At 43.7% G+C, this 25,169-nt stretch overlaps 1 protein-coding gene across 1 annotated transcript in view; it reads left to right on the top strand.

The window, feature by feature from the left end:
- Nucleotides 1-372: 372 nt before the first annotated feature.
- The window catches only part of LOC109872061 (tensin-3), a 78,851-nt gene continuing 54,054 nt past the window's right edge, over nucleotides 373-25,169 (top strand). Inside the window, exons 1-3 of the mRNA XM_020463155.2 lie at nucleotides 373-919; nucleotides 23,548-23,718; nucleotides 24,085-24,135. Of these exons, the coding sequence (XP_020318744.1) occupies nucleotides 23,569-23,718; nucleotides 24,085-24,135 (201 nt within the window). The 5' untranslated portion in view covers nucleotides 373-919; nucleotides 23,548-23,568. The remainder of the gene's footprint in view (nucleotides 920-23,547; nucleotides 23,719-24,084; nucleotides 24,136-25,169) is intronic.

Genomic DNA, 25,169 nt, shown 5'->3' with positions numbered 1-25,169 from the left:
ATAAAACAAATACTATTAGACTTTTACCCAAGTAGTATTTTACTAGGTGACTTTCACTTTTACTTCAATCATTTTCTATTAAGGTACCTTTACTTTTACTCAAGTATGACTATTGAGTAGTACTTTTTCCACCACTGGTGTGTATATATATGTATGTGTGTGTGTGTGTGTGTGTGTGTGTGTGTGTGTGTGTGTGTGTGTGTGTGTGTGTGTGTGTGTGTGTGTGTGTGTGTGTGTGTGTGTGTGTGTGTGTGGAAAGTGTGTGTGTGGGGAAAGGGAGGGGGAGGGAGGGAAAGTAGAGGAGGGAGGGATCAGGGAGGGAGGCAGCAACACAGTGGGAGGACTATCCCGTGCCAGAACTTGTGGCGGCTGCAGCAGCTAGCAGCCTCGTCTGACTGGAGGAAGTGTGTTGAGGGTTGATGGGAGCAGAGCTTCCATTTTAACACGGCCTGCAGCAGCCAACAGCCAGTAGTAGGAGCCAGCAGCAACAGCCAGTAGTAGGAGCCAGCAGCAACAGCCAGTAGTAGGAGCCAGCAGCAACAGCCAGTAGTAGGAGCCTGCAGCAACAGCCTGGGAGGGAGCAGCAACAGCCAGTAGTAGGAGCCAGCAGCAACAGCCAGTAGTAGGAGCCAGCAGCAACAGCCAGTAGTAGGAGCCAGCAGCAACAGCCTGGGAGGGAGCAGCAGTGGGGGCAGCAGAGCCTGAACAAAGTGAGCTCACAGAAGAAGTGCCTCTAATCACCGCATTCCAGCAGAGGAGAGCCAGTCAACTTCCTCTAAGCCTGTGTGACGGGCAGAGAGCTATTTTACTCGTCTTCACCTGGACTGGACTTTACCCACCTCTCCCTAGCAGTGTCTGACTGACGAAGGATTTTAAAGAAAGGAGGAAAATAAAAGTGACCTTCTTTGGTTCTAAAACGGTAAGGTTTGGTGTTTTGAAGTTGTTTGTAGTGCTATACTTGCAGGGGAGCTGGTTTCAGTGTTGCGCTAGTTCATCAAAGTAGTTCTGGAGTAGTTTCATGGAGTCTGGGGAAGTTTTAACCTGTGGTTCAGGCACATTTCGCTTCGGGGAATTGATTCAAAATACCAGGCGGGATTCAGGATAGAGAGAGAAGTGGGTTATTACCGGTGTCATTCAAACTACAAGCAGTGTGGTTGTGATTTGTTTGAATTCGACAGTGAGTGTAGTTCATTAAAAACCATGATCTCCTCATCAAGCTTTGGCTGCAGCTTTTCACACAGTGAGAGAATTGCACAACTGTAAATGTCCTATTTGTTGAGCCGTCTTTTGCATTGGTTTGGGTCTCCATGCTTTTTGGGGCTTTGCTGTGCTGGAGACCTTTATAATGTGAAACATATGGGGCCATTCCAGAGGTAGCATAGGCCTCACATAGCTCTATGAGTCTTGCATTTAAAAACACCTTTTTTCCACCTCTTTTGTTGAATGGCTGGTCTGCTGGGAAAGGAAAAATATGGGGAGAGACAGAGACAGAGAGAGAGAGAGAGTGAAAGAGAGAAAAAAAACAAGTTCAACTCTTCAAGCCACAGCTGCTGTGTGGTATTCGAGGCCTCAGGCCCATTGTTGATGACATGTACAAGAGTCCCTCTTACCTCACATAGGCTACACCCTGCCTCCTTACCGGTGTCTAGATCCCTCCTCTTTATCTCCTTAAAAGTCTGGATCCAGACACACACACCTGCATTTACACCTTCGTATCTATAAAACAATCTGAAGAAAAGCTCTAATGCATCATGAACACACATTAGAACACATGTAACAGTATAACTTTAGACCGTCCCCTCGCCCATAGCCGGGCGCGAACCAGGGACCCTCTGCACACATCAACAACAGTCACCCACGAAGCATCGTTACCCATCGCTCCATAAAAGCCCTTGCAGTGCATGGGGAACCACTACTTCAAGGTCTCAGAGCAAGTGACGTCACCAATTGAAACGCCATTTAGCGCGCACCACCGCTAACTAGCTAGCCGTTTCACATCCGTCATACACACACATCAAGATGTTTTTTCAACTATCAGGTGTGAAATGTGAAACAAGTGTAGAAAGAAGTTAGAAAACACATGAGTTCTCTTATCTTCTCTGTCTCTCTCTTTCCTTTGATAAATAGGCGGCAATTACAACAACGGATTAGTAGGCCCTCGTGGTTTGGACAGGTGGGTTGGCAAATGGCTGGTGTGTGTGTACAGCAAGCTAAGCTTAACAGGGCATTCTGTTCTTCACACGGCACAGACTGACTGTCGGTCTGAGGGCTGCTGGGGCAGTATTGTGTGTCACAGAAATGAAAGCTATCTCTTTTGTAGCCACACAGCACACATATGTGAGCCATTAGCTAGAGCGAAGAGAAGGAGAGAGAGAAAGAGAGAAAGTAAGTGAAAGAGAGGGATATAGAGAGAGAGAAATAGAGGGAGGAGAGATAAAGTGGGAGTGTAATTCATTTTGGAACACATTCCTCTATGACCTTGGGAACGAAGGCGGTAATTAGGTGGTGCTTTAGGAGCCTGGTGGGTGCTGCTGTCACACACAGATTCCACTGAATTATTTATTTAGGTTCCTCTGGGGTTTTTGAAATATATCTTTTTTAAATTGCTATGTTAGTTAACCCCTCCCTCTTCGGAGGACAAATATCGTAGTTTTTTGTTGTTGTTGCTTTTTTGCTACATATACAGGGGAGAGAACAAGTATTTGATACACTGACGATTTTGCAGGATTTCCTACTTACAAAGCATGTAGAGGTCTGTAGTTTTTAGCACAGGTACACTTCAACTGTGAGAGCCGATTTGATTTGATTTGTAAGTAATTAATTTGCATTTTATTGCATGACATATGTATTTGATCACCTACCAACCAGTAAGAATTCCCGGCTCTCACAGACCTGTTAGTTTTTCTTTAAGAATCCCTCCTGTTCTCCACTCATTACCTGTATTAACTGCACCTGTTTGAACTCGTTACCTGTATAAAAGACACCTGTCCACACACTCAATCAAACAGACTCCAACCTCTCCACAATGGCCAAGACCAGGGAGCAGTGTAAGGACATCAGGGATAAAATTGTAGACCTGCCCAAGGCTGGGATGGGCTACAGGACAATAGGCAAGCAGCTTGGTGAGAAGGCAACAACTGTTGGCGCAATTATTAGAAAATGGAAGAAGTTCAAGATGATGGTCAATCACCCTCGGTCTGGGGCTCCATGCAAGATCTCACCTCGTGGGTCATCAATGATCCTGAGGAAGGTGAGGGATCAGGCCAGAACTACACGGCAGGACCTGGTCAATGACTTGAAGAGAGCTGGGACCACAGTCTCAAAAAAAACATTAGTAACACACTACGCCGTCATGGATAAAAATCCTGCAGCGCACGCAAGGTCCCCCTGCTCAGGCCAGCGCATGTCCAGGCCCGTCTGAAGGTTGCCAATGACCATCTGGATGATCCAGAGGAGGATTTAGAGAAGGTCATGTGGTCTGATGAGACAAAAATAGAGCTTTTTGGTCTAAACTCCACTCGCCGTGTTTGGAGGAAGAAGAAGAATGAGTACAACCACAAGAACACCATCCAAACTGTGAAGCATGGAGGTGGAAACATCATTCTTTAGGGATGCTTTTCTGCAAAGTGGACATAACAACTGCACCATATTGAGGGGAGGATGGATGGGGCCATGTATCGCAAGATCTTGGCCAACAACTTCCTTCCCTCAGTAAGAGCATTGAAGATGGGTCGTGGCTGGGTCTTCCAGCATGACAACGACCCGAAACACACAGCCAGGGCAACTAAGGAGTGGCTCTGTAAGAAGCATCTCAAGGTCCTGGAGTGGCCTAGCCAGTCTCCAGACCTGAACCCAATAGAAAATCTTTTGAGGGAGCTGAAAGTCCGCATTACCCAGCGACAGCCCCGAAACCTGAAGGATCTGGAGAAGGTCTGTATGGAGGAGTGGGCCAAAATCCCTGCTGTGGTGTGTGCAAACCTGGTCAAGAACTACAGGAAACGTATGATCTCTGTAATTGCGAACAAAGGTTTCTGTACCAAATATTAAGTTCTGCTTTTCTGATGTATCAAATACTTATGTCATGCAATAAAATGCTAATTAATTACTTAAAATCATACAATGTGATTTTCTGTATTTTTGTTGAAGTGTACCTATGATAAAAATTACAGACCTCCACATGCTTTGTAAGTAGGAAAACCTGCAAAATCGGCAGTGTATCAAATACTTGTTCTCCCCACTGTACATACATTTTACCTATACATTTGACATACTCTTTTAACATATACATTTCAAATACATGGTACTTTTTTATATAACAATAATACATTACCAAACAAACTCTTTAATCCCAACCCTCAGCCACTCTCAGCCCATCCCACCTATCACCGTAGACCAACCCTCAGCCACTCTCAGCCCATCCCACCTATCACCATAGACCAACCCTCAGCCACTCTCAGCCCATCCCACCTATCACCATAGACCAACCCTCAGCTACTCTCAGCCCGTCCCATCTATCACCATAGACCAACCCTCAGCCACTCTCAGCCCATCCCACCTATCACCATAGACCAACCCTCAGCCACTCTCAGCCCATCCCACCTATCACCATAGACCAACCCTCAGCCACTCTCAACCCATCCCACCTATCACCTCAGACCACCCCTCAGCCACTCTCAGCCCATCCCACCTATCACCGTAGACCAACCCTCAGCCACTCTCAGCCCATCCCACCTATCACCTCAGACCACCCCTCAGCCACTCTCAGCCCATCCCACCTATCACCGTAGACCAACCCTCAGCCACTCTCAGCCCATCCCACCTATCACCATAGACCAACCCTCAGCCACTCTCAGCCCATCCCACCTATCACCGTAGACCAACCCTCAGCCACTCTCAGCCCATCCCACCTATCACCGTAGACCAACCCTCAGCCACTCTCAGCCCATCCCACCTATCACCATAGACCAACCCTCAGCCACTCTCAGCCCATCCCACCTATCACCATAGACCAACCCTCAGCCACTCTCAGCCCATCCCACCTATCACCATAGACCGACCCTCAGCCACTCTCAGCCCATTCCACCTATCACCATAGACCAACCCTCAGCCACTCTCAGCCCATCCCACCTATCACCATAGACCAACCCTCAGCCACTCTCAGCCCATCCCACCTATCACCATAGACCGACCCTCAGCCACTCTCAGCCCATCCCACCTATCACCATAGACCAACCCTCAGCCACTCTCAGCCCATCCCACTTATCCCCATAGACCAACCCTCAGCCACTCTCAGCCCATCCCACCTATCACCATAGACTAACCCTCAGCTACTCTCAGCCCATCCCATCTATCACCATAGACCAACTCTCAGCCCATCCCACCTATCATCATAGACCAACCCTCAGCTACTCTCAGCCCGTCCCATCTATCACCATAGACCAACCCTCAGCCACTCTCAGCCCATCCCACCTATCACCATAGATCAGCCATCAGCCACTCTCAGCCCATCCCACCTATCACCATAGACCAACCCTCAGCTACTCTCAGCCCATCCCATCTATCACCATAGACCAACCCTCAGCCACTCTCAGCCCATCCCACCTATCACTATAGACCAACCCTCAGCCACTCTCAGCCCATCCCACCTATCACCATAGACCAACCCTCAGCCACTCTCAGCCCATCCCACCTATCACCATAGACCAACCCTCAGCCACTCTCAGCCCATCCCACCTATCACCATAGACCAACCCTCAGCCACTCTCAACCCATCCCATCTATCACCATAGACCACCCCTCAGCCACTCTCAGCCCATCCCATCTATCACTATAGACCAACCCTCAGCCACTCTCAGCCCATCCCACCTATCACCATAGACCAACCCTCAGCCACTCTCAGCCCATCCCACCTATCACTATAGACCAACCCTCAGCCACTCTCAGCCCATCCCACCTATCACCATAGACCAACCCTCAGCCACTCTCAGCCCATTCCACCTATCACTATAGACCAACCCTCAGCCACTCTCAGCCCATCCCACCTATCACCATAGACCAACCCTCAGCCACTCTCAGCCCATCCCACCTATCACTATAGACCAACCCTCAGCCACTCTCAGCCCATCCCATCTATCACTATAGACCAACCCTCAGCCACTCTCAGCCCATCCCACCTATCACCATAGACCAACCCTCAGCCACTCTCAGCCCATCCCACCTATCACTATAGACCAACCCTCAGCCACTCTCAGCCCATCCCATCTATCACCATAGACCACCCCTCAGCCACACTCAGCCCATCCCATCTATCACTATAGACCGCCCTTGTTTGGTTTCCATGTGCCATATATTTTTCAATTGTGCTGTGATTATTTACAACATTTTTTAATCGTTCTAATCGTATATTATCCACAGATTGTGATCTAAAGATGAAAACCTTTCCTACGAGTATTATTATATTATTTATTGACTGACTATGGCTTTCCAAATCGCCCAACACTGCTATTTGTAAGGTTAATTTTAAGTGCATGTTGTGATTTTTTAACCATTCCTGAACCTGTGACCAGAAACAAGCTACATAGGGGCAATACCAGAATAAATTACCTATTGATTCTGTCTCTTCACAGCAAAATCTACAAACTTGAGATTGTTGTATTGTTCTGTTGGTGGCAAGAATTGTAAATAATAATGTATATTGAATAACTCAAATTGTTGAGTCAAGTGTAGTTTTTTTGTACCAGTTCATAAACCATATGCCATGGAATTGGTACATCAGAAATCTCATCCAATTTACTTTGCAACCTGTATGGCGCAGCTGTCAACCTTTTTGTCCTCAGATGAAACGGGTATATTTTTCTATTTATGCCTGTTCCTTTCAGACAATTTGTCTTTAATCTTTAATATATGGCAGGATAACAAGTTTCCTACCTTCTCCCTTTTTCACTTGCCTCCCACATTTTTGTGGTAGTGCTGCAATCAGTTGATTGTAAATTTGGATTGAGCAGATATTCCCAATTATTTTTGATAACTGCATATGTGACATAACTCCTCCATTTTTATTCATAATATCATTAATAAATATAATAGAATTTTTAAACTAGAATTTTTCCATAAATAATGTTTTTTTCATTAATCAAAATATTTTGAGTTTAACCATAACATTTGTTGTAATATTTGTTCTATCTTTTCTTTTCTGGTTCTTCTGTGTTGAATGAGGGTCAAAGCCACAGTGCAGCTTTTTTTTTTGCAACAGATTCCTCGGTTTTGTTTATTTCGGTTCTTCGGTGTTGAATGGGCATCAAAGCCACAGTGTAAACCTATCGAGCGAGACAGGAAACGGGCAGAACAAACTGTGGCCTATTCTCTTCTCCCCAAAGCTACTTCATCCACCCAGCCTGTCATGTCATGGTGGGAGATGTTATCCCTTCTACTGTTTGAAGCGTGCTGCTGCTTTCTATCCATGCCAAGTTGTCTGAGTGACTGATGGGAATCAGGGAGGGTTATTAGATGGCGTCCAGATTGAATGCTAAATACCTTCAGGAGCCCACAGTCTCTGCAAACTAGCCGTAGGAAGGATAATTGATATACTGCACCACAAGCAAAGAACATGCAGTGTTGAGTTGAAAAGATGAACTTCATCCATTCACAACTACAGCGCCCCCTCCCCACACACACACACACACACACACACACCTTAACAATATCCCGGTAAGCAGCTGGACTTCCTGAAGCGTTTACGACACGTTTGGTGTGGCTGAGGGTCGAAGACAAACAGCTTAGAAGATCATTCATGTGTACCTGTAACTTCGGGATAAGGATTGGCTCTAAGGGCTGGGTCGGTCGGGCTGGGGTGCGAAGCGGGGCTGGGCTCGAGCCGCGGCTGGGGGAGCTGTTGCTCCACCTCCCTTCGCTCGCCACTGCTGGAAGTTCGTTGTGCGGCCCATCTCGTGGGCTCTCGTTTGTGGTCTCGCAAGGGGCTTCTTATGGGGGTTCATTGGGGTGGTGTCCATCGGCGTTCCGAAGGTGGATCGGTGGGGGTTGGGTTGGTGGTTGGCAGCGGCGACTCTGGACGCGTGCCGGGCCCTTCTCGCGGATCTCCCCAGCTACGGTGCTCGTTGGCCCCGTTTACGGGTTGCCTCGGCCGGCACCTAGCAGCTGACTTAGAACTGGTGCGGACCAGGGGAATCCGACTGTTTAATTAAAACAAAGCATCGCGAAGGCCCAAGGTGGGTGATGACGCGATGTGATTTCTGCCCAGTGCTCTGAATGTCAAAGTGAAGAAATTCAATGAAGCGCGGGTAAACGGCGGGAGTAACTATGACTCTCTTAGAGACAAGCCCCAGAAGATAGTGGAGCGTGGGCAAACAAACTCAATACAATACAAGAAAAGGGAACTAAAAACCGAAATGAAATCGGCAGACGACCAGAGGGCCTCAACATAATATAACTACTAATATGTATATATAGCAGGCATGAAATTTATAAACAAAGGGGCCTCTAAACAGGACCCCAGCACCCATTAATGGGGATGAGTACAAAGATAAGTTTAAGGCTCAAGCTTTGGAGCCGTGCCAGCAGTTAAAATTTAAATATAGCACCTGGCTGCCGGGCCAAGCACACTGACTCCCAGAGAGACAGTAGGCTCCGTGTGGCTGGTTTATACATTGGTCCACAGCATGGCCAAGTCCTCCCATGCTGAGCTGTACTGAGCCATATCCCCCCTGCAGCAATATCACATTAGTTTCACATTAGTTTCCCTATTTGCCTATTTATGGCACGTTTGACTCATTCATAACATACTAACCTTAGGCCATGGTGGAAAGGCTGACTTTGTACTTTATTGACTATAGATTTGGGTTTTGTCAATGTTTGGTTAAGAGAGAACTGGAAGGTTTCTTTTTTAGAGTGTTGCTTACATTGACTGCTCTCCTTTTCATCACTGGAACATATTTCTGGTTTAATGTGACCATGGTGAATTCTAACTAACCCCAAAATGGACGGCATTGCCACAAACTACCCTTACAAAAAATATTGCAGTCAGAGTGCAGTATAACTGCAGTTGAACTGCAGTACACTGCAGTCATTCTGCTATTACTGCATCCAAAATATCACAGTCGACTGCAGCTACTGCACTTTTACTGCAGTTTTAAAACTGCAATATTTTTTTGTAAAGGTGTCAATCATGAACCAAGACCAGCCAATAAGAACAGTTCTAAGTTTGATGTTTTGAGCCAAGAATGGGGGGGGAGGTTGTTGGCCATCAGGTTGCCAGGGGCGGACTGGGACAAGAATTCAGCCCTGGCATTTTATCCACACCAGCCCACATTGCAGCGTGACGCCAACTCACACACACCCGATACACCCTACTCAGGCAGTAGCACTGACACATAACATTGGCACTACAGTACACCATTTCTGAACCATTTCTGTACCAGTGACTGGTGAGTCTTGGCCCTCCTCTTTTTTTTAACCAGCTGATATTTAAAACAAATACAATTTTAAAAAACACCACTGGAGGTACAACTCACCACTATAACTGCTCCTCTGTCTGGAGATAAAACTCACCACTATAACTGTTCCCCTGTTTGGAGATACAACTCACTACTATAACTGCTCCTCTGTCTGGAGATACAACTCACCACTATAACTGATCCTCTGGAGATACAACTCACCACTATAACTCTTCCTCTGGAGATACAACTCACCACTATAACTGGTCCTCTGGAGATACAACTCACCACTATAACTTTTCCTCTGTCTGGAGATATAACTCCCCACTATAACTGTGCCTCTGTCTGGAGATACAACTCACCACTTTAACTGTTCCTCCGTGTGGAGATATAACTCACCACTATAACGGTTCCTCTGGAGACACAACTCACCACTTTAACTGTTCCTCTGTGTGGAGATACAACTCCCCACTATAACTGTTCCTCTGGAGATACAACTCACCACTTTAACTGTTCCTCTGGGTGGAGATACAACTCACCACTATAACTGTTCCTCTGGAGATACAACTCACCACTATAACTGTTCCTCTGTCTGGAGATACAACTCACCACTATAACTGTTCCTCTGTTTGGAGATACAACTCACTACTATAACTGCTCCTCTGTCTGGAGATACAACTCACCACTATAACTCTTCCTCTGGAGATACAACTAACCACTATAACTGATCCTCTGGAGATACAACTCACCACTATAACTGATCCTCTGGAGATACAACTCACCACTATAACTTTTTCTCTGTCTGGAGATATAACTCCCCACTATAACTGTGCCTCTGTCTGGAGATACAACTCACCACTTTAACTGTTCCTCCGTGTGGAGATATAACTCACCACTATAACGGTTCCTCTGGAGACACAACTCACCACTTTAACTGTTCCTCTGTGTGGAGATACAACTCCCCACTATAACTGTTCCTCTGGAGATACAACTCACCACTTTAACTGTTCCTCTGGGTGGAGATACAACTCACCACTATAACTGTTCCTCTGGAGATACAACTCACCACTATAACTGTTCCTCTGTCTGGAGATACAACTCACCACTATAACTGTTCCTCTGTTTGGAGATACAACTCACTACTATAACTGCTCCTCTGTCTGGAGATACAACTCACCACTATAACTGTTCCTCTGTGTGGAGATATAACTCACCACTATAACTGTTCCTCTGGAGATACAACTCACCACTTTAACTGTTCCTCTGGGTGGAGATACAACTCACCACTATAACTGTTCCTCTGTGTGCAGATACAACTTACCACTATAACTGTTACTCTGTGTGGAGACACAACTCACCACTTTAACTGTTCCTCTGGAGATACAACTCACCACTATAACTGTTCCTCTGTGTGGAGATACAACTCACCACTATAAATGTTCCTCTGGAGATACAACTCACCACTATAACTGTTCCTCTGGAGATACAACTCACCACTATAACTGTGCCTCTGGAGATACAACTCACCACTTTAACTGTTCCTCTGTGTGGAGATACAACTCACCACTATAACTGTTCCTCTGGAGATACAACTCACCACTATAACTGTTCCTCTGTGTGGAGATACAACTCACCACTATAACTGTTCCTCTGTCTGGAGATACAACTCACCACTTTAACTGTGCCTCTGTGTGGAGATACAACTCATCACTATAACTGTTCCTCTGTGTGGAGATACAACTCACCACTATAACTGTTCCTCTGTTTGGAGATACAACTCACTACTATAACTGCTCCTCTGTCTGGAGATACAACTCACCACTATAACTGATCCTCTGGAGATACAACTCACCACTATAACTCTTCCTCTGGAGATACAACTCACCACTATAACTGATCCTCTGGAGATACAACTCACCACTATAACTTTTCCTCTGTCTGGAGATACAACTCACCACTATAACTGTTCCTCTAGAGATACAACTCACCACTATAACTTTTCCTCTGTCTGGAGATATAACTCCCCACTATAACTGTGCCTCTGTCTGGAGATACAACTCACCACTTTAACTGTTCCTCCGTGTGGAGATATAACTCACCACTATAACGGTTCCTCTGGAGACACAACTCACCACTTTAACTGTTCCTCTGTGTGGAGATACAACTCCCCACTATAACTGTTCCTCTGGAGATACAACTCACCACTATAACTGTTCCTCTGTCTGGAGATACAACTCACCACTATAACTGTTCCTCTGTTTGGAGATACAACTCACTACTATAACTGCTCCTCTGTCTGGAGATACAACTCACCACTTTAACTGTTCCTCTGTGTGGAGATATAACTCACCACTATAACTGTTCCTCTGGAGATACAACTCACCACTTTAACTGTTCCTCTGGGTGGATATACAACTCACCACTATAACTGTTCCTCTGTGTGCAGATACAACTTACCACTATAACTGTTCCTCTGTGTGGAGACACAACTCACCACTTTAACTGTTCCTCTGGAGATACAACTCACCACTATAACTGTTCCTCTGTGTGGAGATACAACTCACCACTATAAATGTTCCTCTGGAGATACAACTCACCACTATAACTGTTCCTCTGGAGATACAACTCACCACTATAACTGTTCCTCTGGAGATACAACTCACCACTTTAACTGTTCCTCTGGAGATACAACTCACCACTATAAATGTTCCTCTGGAGATACAACTCACCACTATAACTGTTCCTCTGTCTGGAGATACAACTCACCACTTTAACTGTTCCTCTGTGTGGAGATACAACTCACCACTTTAATTGTTCCTCTGTGTGGAGAACACAACTCATCACTATAACTGTTTCTCTGTGTGGAGATACAACTCACCACTATAACTGTTCCTCTGTCTGGAGATACAACTCACCACTATAACTGTTCCTCTGTGTGAAGATACAACTCACCACTTTAACTGTTCCTCTGTGTGGAGATACAACTCACCACTATAACTGGTCCTCTGTCTGGAGATACAACTCACCACTTAACTGTTCCTCTGGAGACACAACTCACCACTTTAACTGTTCCTCTGTGTGGAGATACAACTCACCACTTTAACTGTTCCTCTGTGTGGAGATACAACTCACCACTTTAACTGTTCCTCTGGAGACACAACTCACCACTTTACCTGTTCCTCTGGGTGGAGATACAACTCACCACTTTAACTGTTCCTCTGGAGACACAACTCACCACTTTAACTGTTCCTCTGTGTGGAGATACAACTCACCACTTTAACTGTTCCTCTGGAGACACAACTCACCACTTTAACTGTTCCTCTGGGTGGAGATACAACTCACCACTATAACTTTTCCTCTGTCTGGAGATACAACTCACCACTATAACTGTTCCTCTAGAGATACAACTCACCACTATAACTGTTCCTCTGTCTGGAGATACAACTCACCACTATAACTGTTCCTCTGTTTGGAGATACAACTCACTACTATAACTTCTCCTCTGTCTGGAGATACAACTCACCACTTTAACTGTTCCTCTGTGTGGAGATATAACTCACCACTATAACTGTTCCTCTGGAGATACAACTCACCACTTTAACTGTTCCTCTGGGTGGAGATACAACTCACCACTATAACTGTTCCTCTGTGTGCAGATACAACTTACCACTATAACTGTTCCTCTGGAGATACAACTCACCACTATAACTGTTCCTCTGTGTGGAGATACAACTCACCACTATAAATGTTCCTCTGGAGATACAACTCACCACTATAACTGTTCCTCTGGAGATACAACTCACCACTATAACTGTTCCTCTGGAGATACAACTCACCACTTTAACTGTTCCTCTGGAGATACAACTCACCACTATAAATGTTCCTCTGGAGATACAACTCACCACTATAACTGTTCCTCTGTGTGGAGATACAACTCACCACTATAACTGTTCCTCTGTCTGGAGATACAACTCACCACTATAACTGTTCCTCTGTGTGGAGACATAACTCACCACTATAACTGTTCCTCTGTCTGGAGATACAACTCACCACTTTAACTGTTCCTCTGTGTGGAGATACAACTCACCACTTTAATTGTTCTTCTGTGTGGAGAACACAACTCATCACTATAACTGTTCCTCTGTGTGGAGATACAACTCACCACTATAACTGTTCCTCTGTCTGGAGATACAACTCACCACTTAACTGTTCCTCTGTGTGGAGATACAACTCACCACTTTAACTGTTCCTCTGTGTGGAGATACAACTCACCACTTTAACTGTTCCTCTGGAGACACAACTCACCACTTTAACTGTTCCTCTGGGTGGAGATACAACTCACCACTTTAACTGTTCCTCTGGAGACACAACTCACCACTTTAACTGTTCCTCTGTGTGGAGATACAACTCACCACTTTAACTGTTCCTCTGTGTGGAGATACAACTCACCACTTTAACTGTTCCTCTGGAGACACAACTCACCACTTTAACTGTTCCTCTGGGTGGAGATACAACTCACCACTTTAACTGTTCCTCTGTGTGGAGATACAACTCACCACTTTAACTGTTCCTCTGGAGACACAACTCACCACTTTAACTGTTCCTCTGGGTGGAGATACAACTCACCACTTTAACTGTTCCTCTGGAGACACAACTCACCACTTTAACTGTTCCTCTGTGTGGAGATACAACTCACCACTTTAACTGTTCCTCTGGAGACACAACTCACCACTTTAACTGTTCCTCTGGGTGGAGATACAACTCACCACTTTAGCTGTTCCTCTGTGTGGAGATACAACTCACCACTTTAACTGTTCCTCTGTGTGGAGATATAACTCACCACTATAACTGTTCCTCTGTGTGGAGTTACAGTCAAATTATTTAGTAGAATGGGGCCTTTTTGATGCCAACTACTTTTCCAGTGATCTTTACATCATGTACTTTGTTCACTACATTCCTTCCCCGTATCAAACCCTCCCATATCTAGTCTAAGGACTATTATGGCAGTTATTGTAATGGTTTCTGGCCAGACAGTGCTGTTGAAACGGTGCTTGCTTGGTAAGTCAGGATATATGACATTAACCAATAAATATATTAGTAGAACTTCTAAAGATGGTCATCTGTGGAAGTCAGGACTGAGGACTTTATGGCTGCATAGTGAGTTAAATCCCATCTGTGTGATTTTAGACACTGGCTTTAAAGGATTATACTGCTTCTCTCACCTTAAGCTGTTTCACGTGCTCCTCATTTTCCCTCTAAACACAGGGCTCCCTCTCTTTTTCCCTTCCCTTTACCATTCATATGTCTTGCTTGTTTCACTTCTCTTGAGTTGTATCCACATCTCAGCTCCTCGTCTATTTCCGTCCATATATATCTTGTTTTTTAAATGTATCTCTCTTACAGTCAAAAGCACGCACTAACATACATCTCCGTCACGATCACCACAATGTGTTTTTTTAATGGAAAATGCAACCAAATAATGTACAAACAAAATGTGGACGTCGTAATTGGACTCAGTTGCTGTGGTCCAATCCTCCAATATGATTAGCTAACCTTCGAAAGCACTTGAGGTGTCATAAAAAAAGACCCCCCCCCCCCTCCCCCCTCCACAACATAAACAATATTTTCACATGACCGTCCCCTTGTACTGTAACAAATGCACACCCTCCCCACTCATTAAATTAACTCTAAATAATGATTACGACCACAAATAACGATAACTGTATCGACCCAAAAATCTAAGTTAAAGAATTGGACAAATTCAAACTTTATTTTAATTGTATTTTTTGGTTTTCTGATTTTTGGCTGCGATGGAGATGTGAATCCAACATGTAAATTATTGATTTGTAGACTAAATGGAATTAAAGCCAGACTAAGTCAGAGGTACAGATTAATCTACCCAAGCAATAGATACATCACATTTAAATGTTGATATTTGGTTGTATTGTCAACCAAACATAATTCAATATTACACTACCGTTCAAAAGTTTGTGGTCACTTTTTGAAAGAAAAGCACATTTTTTGTCCATTCAAATAACATCAAATTGATCAGAAATACGGTGTATACATTGTTAATGTTGTAAATGAATATTGTAGCTGGAAATTACAGATTTCTTATGGAATTTCTACATATGCGTACAGAGGCCCATTATCAGCAAGCATCACTCCTGCGTTCTGATGACACGTTGTGTTAGCTAATCCAAGTTAATAATTTTAAAAGGCTAATTGATCATTAGAAAACCCTTTTGATATTATGTTAACACAGCTGAAAACTATTGTTCTGATTAAAGAAGCAATTAAAACTGGCCTTTTTTTTAGACTAGTTGAGTATCTGGAGCATCAACAGTTGTGGGTTTGATTACAGGCTCAAAATGGCCAGAAACAAATAACTTTCTTCTGAAACTCATCAGGGTATTCTTGTTCTGAGAAATGAAGGCTATTCAATGCGAGAAATAGCCAAGAATCCGAAGATCTTGTACAACGCTGTGTACTACTCCCTTCACAGAACAGAGCAAACTGGCCCTAACCAGAATAGAAAGAGGAATGGGAGGCCCCGGTGCACAACTGAGCAAGAGGAGTACATTAGAGTGTCTAGTTTGAGAAACAGACGCCTCACAAGTCCTCAACTGGCAGCTTCATTAAATAGTACCCGCAAATCACCAGTCTCAACGTCAACAGTGAAGAGGCGACTCCGGGATGCTGGCCTTCTAGGCAGAGTTCCTCTGTCCAGTGTCTGTGTTCTTTTGCCCATCATAATCTTTTCAATTTATTGGCCAGTCTGAGATATGGCTTTTTCTTTGCAACTCTGCCTAGAAGAGAAAGCATCAGAGCGAGCGAAACAGAGCCCCTCTATCTTAGTATGTGTAGCCCATGTATCTGATGCTGACTGGACTTGTCATATTATTTTTGGCCAGACAGCATCAGATACATGGGCTACAAATACTAAGACAGAGTGCCACTGTTTGCCTTGCCCGGATGCTTTCTTTGGTGAAATAGATTCAATTATGAAACATGGATAGACATGAATGAGAAATTATTGTAGAAGTTTGTTTCTTTTGTTATTGTATATATTTTTTTTAGGAATACACACCACTTTGTAGGCTGAATGTCATTACACTTATGGTGTTTGTAATAGATGTCCCTTTCCATTCAAATTGCGTGTGCACAGTACACTGTTCGGATGCTGGACTTACTGTGGAGTAGACAAACTTAACCTAAGGTTTGAAGTGATTTCTTTGACAATCAGATGAAAACATAATGACTGGTGGGTTCCTGACAAATTTAAAGGGACATTTTTACAGTTAAATTACATGTACTATAAAGGCCATAAAAAAATGTGTGCACACGCAAGCAGTTACCTAGCCAAAGCCATCTACTACAGCCATCTGCACTTCTGCACTGCAGCTGAATGGACTGGCTGTCCATAAAGCCAGCCATACAAACAGCCTTCCCTTCCAATGGCCAGGTGTCCCCATGGTCTTAAAGTCAGCCCTTTCATACCTCTAAACTGCATTTGCCTTGAAGTAGGGATTGGAATGATTTTAGTAGCCTAGTGGTTAAGCACATTGGGCCAGTAACCAAAAGGTCACTGGGTCAAAACCGTAGGTGAATCATTTGTTGATTGGGCAAGGCACTAAACTCAAATTGCTCCTGTAAGTCGCTCTGGAGAAGAGTGTATGCTAAATTACTAAAATGTATTTTAAATTGTTGGTGTTAAGCTAGCCAGCCATATCCAATTGATGTCCCTGATGCAAACACTGTAACAAGACTTTTGGAATTGATTGCTGATTTATTTGAACAGGGAAATATACCAAACCAAAGCTGTTGAACCATCATAATTATTTTGAAAAAATCCACCTTCCAACGATTAAGGTTCAAAATGTTATGGCCCCCATAAACTGGGTCTGGGCCCCACCTTGGCCACCCCATTCAAAATGTTCTGGACACCCCACTGGTGGTATGCCCAGTGGGAGATTTCTCTTTCCATTCATCAAATGGGGGGGCGCACAGTGCCCTGTTTGGATGCTGGAATCGCAGTATATTAGTGGATAAACTTGCGGAGGCAGCCTACAGCAGACTTATGAAGTAGCCTATTCAGATTAAAACATTGTGACTTGTTGTGTTCATGCCACACATGAAAAGTAATACACTTTAAAAGTGAAATGACAAATATTAAGGCTATATTGAAGAATTAGGTTCTAGGAGCATGAGGGAAAGCCACTCAGATCAAATAGGAGGCAGAGAGCGTGTTAAGGTTTCCTGAATAACTGGCCCTGCTGGGAGCATATGTGGCCACATTACTTTAGGACAATTTAGGAGATTGATGATCCACTAAAGAATGCATCTAGCCTAGGCAACCATTTGGATCAGTTGTGGGTCTAATGTCAACAGTTTATACGGTCTAGGAAGGCACAGTAGCTGACCTTTCTGGCTGTATTTTTACTTCTGATAATGAGACACGCTTTCTTTAGTAGATTTTTTTTTATACCTTTATTTAACTAGGCAAGTCAGTTAAGAACAAATTCTTATTTTCAATGACAGCCTAGGAACAGTGGGTTAACTGCCTAGTTCAGAGGCAGAACGACAGATTTTTAACTTGTCATCTCAGGGATTCAATCTTGCAACCTTTCGGTTACTAGTCCAACACTCTAACCACTACGCTACCTGCCGCCTCCAAATTTACAGTACCAGTCAAAGGTTTGGACACACCTACTCATTCAAGGGTAGATTTGAGATTCTTCAAAGTAGCCAACCTTTGCCTTGATGACAGCTTTGCACACGTTTGGCATTCTCTCAACCAGCTTCACCTGGAATACTTTTACAACAGTCTTGAAGGAGTTTCCACATATGCTGAGCACTTGTTGGCTGCTTTTCCTTCACTCTGCGGTCCAACTCATCCCAAACCATCTCAATTGGGTTGAGGTTGGGTGATTGTGGAGGCCACGTCATCTGATGCAGAACACCATCCCGTTGAAAAAAAATGATAGTCCCATAAAGCGCAAACCAGATGGGATTGTGTATCGCTGCAGAATGCTATGGTAGCCATGCTGGTAAAGTGTGCCTTGAATTCTAAATAAATCACCGACAGTGTCACCAGCATAGCCCCCCCCCCCACACACACACACACACACACACACACACACACACACACACACACACACACACACACACACACACACACACACACACACACACCATCACCTCCTCCTCCATGCTTCACTGTGGGAAACACATGTGCGGACATCATCAGTTCACCTACTCTGCGTCTCACAAAGACATTGCGGTTGGAACCAAAAATCTAAACTTCGGACTCATCAGGCAAAAGGATAGATTTCCACCAGTCTAATGTCCATTGATCATGTTTCTTGGCCCAATGAAGTCTCTTCTTCTTATTGGTGTCCTTTAGTAGTAGTTTCTTTGCAGCAATTCGACCATAAAGGCCTGATTCACTCAGTCTCCTTTGAACAGTTGATGTTGATATGTGTCTGTTACTTGAACTCTGTGAAGCATTGATTTGGGCTGCAATCTGAGGTGCAGTTAATTGCCCATTTCTGAGGCTGGTAACTCTAATGAACGTATCCTCTGCAGCAGAGGTAACTCTGGGTCTTCCTTTCCTGTGGCGGTCCTCATGAGAGTCAGTTTCATCATAGAGCTTGATGGTTTAAGCGACTGCACTTGAAGAAACTTTCAAAGTTCTTGAAATTTTCCGCATTGACTGACCTTCATGTCTTAAAGTAATGTCTTAAATGTCTTAAATGTCTTAAAGTATTTGAGCTGTTCTTGCCATAACATGGATTGGTCTTTTACCAAATAGGGCTATCTTGTCTTCTCAACAGTTTTTACCCCCTTATTACCCGGACTATTTGCATTGTGTTCCTGCTACTGCTACTTTCTGTTCATCATATATGCATAGTCACTTTAACCATATCTACATGTACATACTACCTCAATCAGCCTGACTATCCGGTGTCTGTATGTAGCCTCGCTACTTTTATAGCCTCGCTACTGTTTACAGCCTGTCTTTTTACTGTTGTTTTATTTCTTTATCTACCTATTGTTCACCTAATACCTTTTTTGCACTATTGGTTAGAGCCTGTAAGTAAGCATTTCACTGTAAGGACTACTACACCTGTTGTATTCAGCGCACGTGACAAAAACTTTGATTTGAACTGATTGGCTCAAACACATTAAGAAGAAAAGAAATTCCACAAATGTACTTTTAACAAGGCACACCTGTTAATTGAAATGCATTCCAGGTGACTGCCCTCATGAAGATGGTTGAGAGAATGCCAAGAGTGTGCAAGCTGTCATCAAGGCAAAGGGTGGCTATTTTCAAGAATCTCAAATGTAAAATATATTTTGATTTGTTTAACACTTTTTTGGTTACGACATTATTCTATATGTGTTATTTCATAGTTTTAATGTCTTTACTGTTATTCTACAATGTAGAAAATAGAAATGAAGAAAAACCCTTGAATGAGTAGGTGTGTCCAAACTTTTGCCTGGTACTGTATATTGAACATGTTGGTGCAGCTTTGAATGATTTGATGTGTGGTATGATTGCTAGTTAGCCTATAGCAGATCTTGGCAATCGATCCACCTACCACTATTTTCACTATGAATGGTGAATAGAGGGCAGGATAGACAGTAAGACAGGTAGACTATATTGACTTGTGGTATAGTTAGCACACGGAAAAGCGTAGGGTGGGGAAGCACCAAAACACCTTGATTAGGGAGGCACATGCAAGCAGATGAGGAAATGTGACTAGGATGCAAGAAATTAGGCCTATATAGGAAAACCTGCAAAATACTGAATGTAAACCTTGGAGAAAATGCACTCCCCTCCTCTGTGCCCAAGAAAAAAGACATACAACCCTCCCCAAAGCAAAAGAAAAAGTTACACCCCCTCTCCTATTTTGGACCCCACCCCCCAAGTAATTTTTGAACAGTCCCTTAGATTACTTTATTATTTGTGACGGTCCAGAATGCTGGGTTTTTGGCAAATGTTGTCACCACAATGTGATCAAAAATGTAAACAACCATCAATGTTCACATGATTGGACCATGCTTCAATTCTCAGAGGCTGACCAACATGGATTATTAGTGGGTGGATTTTATCCCCAGCCTGTCAACAGCGCTCAGTGTTTCTTCTGTTGCCTCCCCTGCAGTTTATGATTTGAGATTCCATGCTGTGTCAGCTACAACCAGGTGAGGGGTGTGGTTCCCAGGAGAGATCAGGGCTGTGTGTCAATACTCTGAGGTGGCACCTCTCTTTACCTCAATCCTCTCCTTCAGGATGTCTGGAAGAAACGAAGCCATTGAAGACTATTGAGATGCAGTCCCAGGTCTCAGTGCTGAGTGCTCTATGCTCATCTCAGTGCTGTTGACAGCGCCCACGCACCACAGCCCAGCCCAGCTTTTATCCATACCTCCAGGGGCTGTGTCAGCCAGGGAATCCAGAGTAACACCTAAATCCCTAGCATCCTAACCCGAGCAGCCCTGTTGCAGCTTGTTCTCTATGGAGTCTGCTGGCAACCTACTTTTTCAATCAACACATAGCTTAGCTCTACTACCCTTTTCCTTCTGCAGTTGCTCAACTGTCTACTCCCAGTCATTGTGCCATGGGTGGGCTGTGGGCTGAACTTTGCGATCCTTGGCACGGCTGCCTTGGTCGGTTGTTGTGTTGTGCTGTTGTGGCCGAGCACCATGCCCCGAACCAGGAACAAAAGCACTCTGTGTAAATTAAAGAGCAATTATCTGTAGTGCGTGCTGGGGCAAGTCGCTGCTGTTTGCCTGACTTGAGTGATGAGAGGCAGAATGGGACTATCGGAGAGAGGGGCCTACTTGAAAAGCACTACCGCAGCATAGCGTATGTCTGGATTATTTATATTGACATGTAATTGAGTATAAAATGAAGGAGTTTCAGGATGAAATGTAACCCAGGAGTGGGCTACCATAACTTCTTTCACATGTCTGTGCTCACACTGAAATGTACATTTGTCATCAAGTAGACTGACATATGTTTCGATGTATCGAATAGACCTATGTTTTGGAAATTAAAATGTCTCAATTGAATGAAAGGATAGTCTGTTAATAAAGTAATTCAACTTTACTATGATTTAGGCCTACCCTCCGTAGAACTTCATGGGATAAGGGAAGACTTTGCACACATTGATTCTTTCAAATACCTCTGCGAGGGTAGACTATTAAACACAAACAGATCTTTAACTTCAGCGTTTTAATAACTTTATTGAAACAACATTCTATAACACCTTAGAGTCATTCAGAGGTTAAGTAGTGGTGGTTTCCAGAACCCCTCTCCTCTCTCTTTCACCATGCTCAGACACTTTCTAAAACACAGTCCAGTCCAGCCTTCCTGTCACACAGTCCCCTTCACCACTGAAAACACATCTTTCAAGTGTTGACCGGTCAACCTGTTCATTAAATTCTCATTAGCCAACAGTTTTTCCTGCAGCTCCTGAGGGAAATAGACTAACCCCACTATTAACACCAACTGTGTGTGACCACCCCTTACACACACACACACACACACACACACACACACACACACATGCACACACGCACACACACACACACCCACACACGCACACACGCACACACACACACACGCACCCACACACGCACACACACACCCTCCACTACCCCCAGTCCGTTTCCCCTAGCGATGACCCTCTCACACACACGCACACACACACACACACACACATAGCCCCCTTTTATTCCACTCTGAGGGGTGGTTTAAGTCCCCTGGGTGCAGTAGGCCGCGGCTCCCTGGTTTACAACCCTGGCCCTTCTTTCCAGAGTCATTCAAAGTGTTTGACTTTAGCCTGCAGTCACTTCAGACTTAATTAACAGGCACATTCCCCAATGGGACAGACCAAGGCCTTTTCACTGTTAATCACAACAAGCAAGCAGGTGACTCGACTGGAACACCACATTTTGATTCATTAGCCTTTCTATAGGCCTACATGTGTGTGTGGTGTTGGGCTGTGAACAGAAAATTCCAAGCTGACTATTTGTCGCCATCGTGTTGGTCTAGATTGGAAGGAGATCAGGCATGAAATAGATTTACATGTACATGTTGAGAGTTTTCCAGAGCCATGTCCTGTTGGGGAACTACCTTGAAATCAATACTGTTTGAGAACTCATCAAACTTTATTACCTGTACTTGGTTTGATTCTTGTCGTTGTCAGTGAAATTGGGAAACTGATAGAATGGCATTGAAATAGAATATGATTCTGATGTAAAAAATGATTCCAAGAAATATTCACACTGAGATTTGTATTGTGGTATTTTTGATGGATTATCTTTGCAGGGATGCCAGCTAACAGCTTGCCTGTTGTTTAAAGAATCACTTCCCAGCTGACAGGCAAGACAGAGCACTGGGCCAGAAGTCTAGAACACAGATTACAATGGATAGGCTAGATAAGAGATGTGTGGGGGAAGCCTCCCTCCCTCTCTCTCTCTCTCTCTCTCTCTCTCTCTCTCTCTCTCTCTCTCTCTCTAGCAGCTACACAGGAAGTTCATGGCCATGAGGTCACAGGAATACGCCATGTTTCAGGGCTACACGGCACACTGCACACGACTGGTTTCATCCAGAATTCTTACAGTCTTCAGAAGTTTTTTTTTTCTTCATTGTTGCGGTCTGTCTTGTTTTTACTGTGTCAACTTGAACATGATCAGTTGGTGACTATTTCATTGTTTTCCTATTCAGCAGCAGTTACTTTTTGTTTTACATGGAGTTTAATAGAAATGAGGAATACACTTAAAAGTAAACATAATAGTGAAAATATGGTTATATCTCCATGAGGCATAATGGAAGTCAGTGTGACACCTGTGCAGACAGACAGTTGAATGTAAACAGGCGTCCTTCTTTGTCATACAAGCTACAGTAGGCCTGTGTTCCTATTCTAAAGGTATCAGCGGGGTGGCCGGTCACAATTGCTGACACCAAGGACTTTGCACATCAATCACTGACTACAGTAAAAAAAACACAAAAAAAACATGCATACTGCCAATGGGCAGAGGAAATTGCATCACAAGGCCTGAGGCATCTCTCTTTCTCTCTCCTCAAAAGGAAGAAGACCCAGATGTGAAGATGGAGGAGGGATACGAACTTGACCTGACTTACGTGACGGAGCGCATTATCGCTGTGTCCTTCCCCCGGGCATGCTCAGAGGAGATCTACTTTCACAACCTGAAGGATGTCACACGGATGCTCAAGTCCAAGCACGCTGATAACTACCTGGTCAGTTAGCACTAGTCGCGTCCATGTGTCTCACGCCATCCTTCATCTCACTGAGTCATTTCAAACTTAAAAGCCTAGTCCTCTATTACTGGGTTGTTTGTTTTCTTGATTTGGAAAAGTTTCAGTTGTGACTGTTATTAACCAAGTGACCCTGTATCATTGACACATTTTTTTTTTTTTATAGAAGTGATGATAACAGGAAAATAGCCTACTTTAACCTCAGCACAACCACCTTTTAGTGTGATATAGTGTGAAGCACAGAAGCCTTTTTTAGTTAATATTGGAAACAGTTTAAATGGTTACATTTGAATAGCGAAATAAATTAATGTATTCATGCATACATACCTGTATACTTTTTCTTTCTAGATTATCAACCTGTCGGAGAAGAGACATGATCTCTCTAAAATGAACCCTAAGGTAAAGCAACCATACTGTATTTTTCCAAATGTAGAGCATAAACAAATCATTGGCCAGGACACGAAGACATACAGGTATCAACAAGCCGCAGATCCATTAAGCTGTATTTTCCATTAATCAATGAATATCAATGGTAACAAGGATCTCAACCGTATCCGGGTCGTTCCACCAATTCGGCACCTTTCGAGATGTATAACTTGGTTTGATTTCACCTCATTTGAAAGATTCTGTCATAAAGAGCACATGTTTGACTTCATAAAAACATGTTTTCAAATCTCAAAAGGTTAAATGAAAAAAATGACTATAGTAAGTGCCTACTAAGTGCCAAATAAAGTAACAGGGTTGACGATTTCATCTTAAAAATCAGCCATAAATCCCCTTTTGACAGGGGAAATGGAAGCTTGTTGTATGTGAGTGGCAATTAAATGCAACAAAAAAAAAGTTGTTTTGGGGGCTGTCTATCTATGGGCAACAGGGTTGATGTGTTATGCTCAACCCGCTCAGTTTTCCACCGCCAAATCTTCCTGGATGTCACAGACGGATGTCAAAATGCAGATATGATAAATATAATACGTTTGGACACACCTACTCATTACCGGGTTTTTTGTTATTTTTTACCATTTTCTACATTGTAGATTAATAGGCTTAAGGCATCAAAATGATGAAGTAACAGATATGGAATCGTGTAGTAACCAAAAAGGTGTTAAATGCATTAAGAAGGAAAGAAAATCCACAAATGAAATTTTAATAACAAGGCAAACCTGTTAATTGAAATCATTCCAGGTGACTACCTCGTGAAGCCGGTTGAGAGATTGCCGAGAGTGTGCAAAGCTGTCATCAAGGGAAAGGGTGGCTACATTGAATAATCAAAAATATAACATTTATTTTGATTTGTTTAACACTTTTTTGGTTACTACACGATTCCATGTGTTATTTCACAGTTTTGATGTCTTCATTATTATTCTACCGTGTAGAAAACAGTCCAAATAAAGAAAAACCCATGAATGAGTAGGTGTGGCCAAACTTTTGACTGG

This window comes from Oncorhynchus kisutch, linkage group LG27, assembly GCF_002021735.2.
Source record: "Oncorhynchus kisutch isolate 150728-3 linkage group LG27, Okis_V2, whole genome shotgun sequence".
Lineage (NCBI taxonomy): Eukaryota > Metazoa > Chordata > Actinopteri > Salmoniformes > Salmonidae > Oncorhynchus > Oncorhynchus kisutch.
This window is presented reverse-complemented; position numbering and strand designations above follow the sequence as displayed.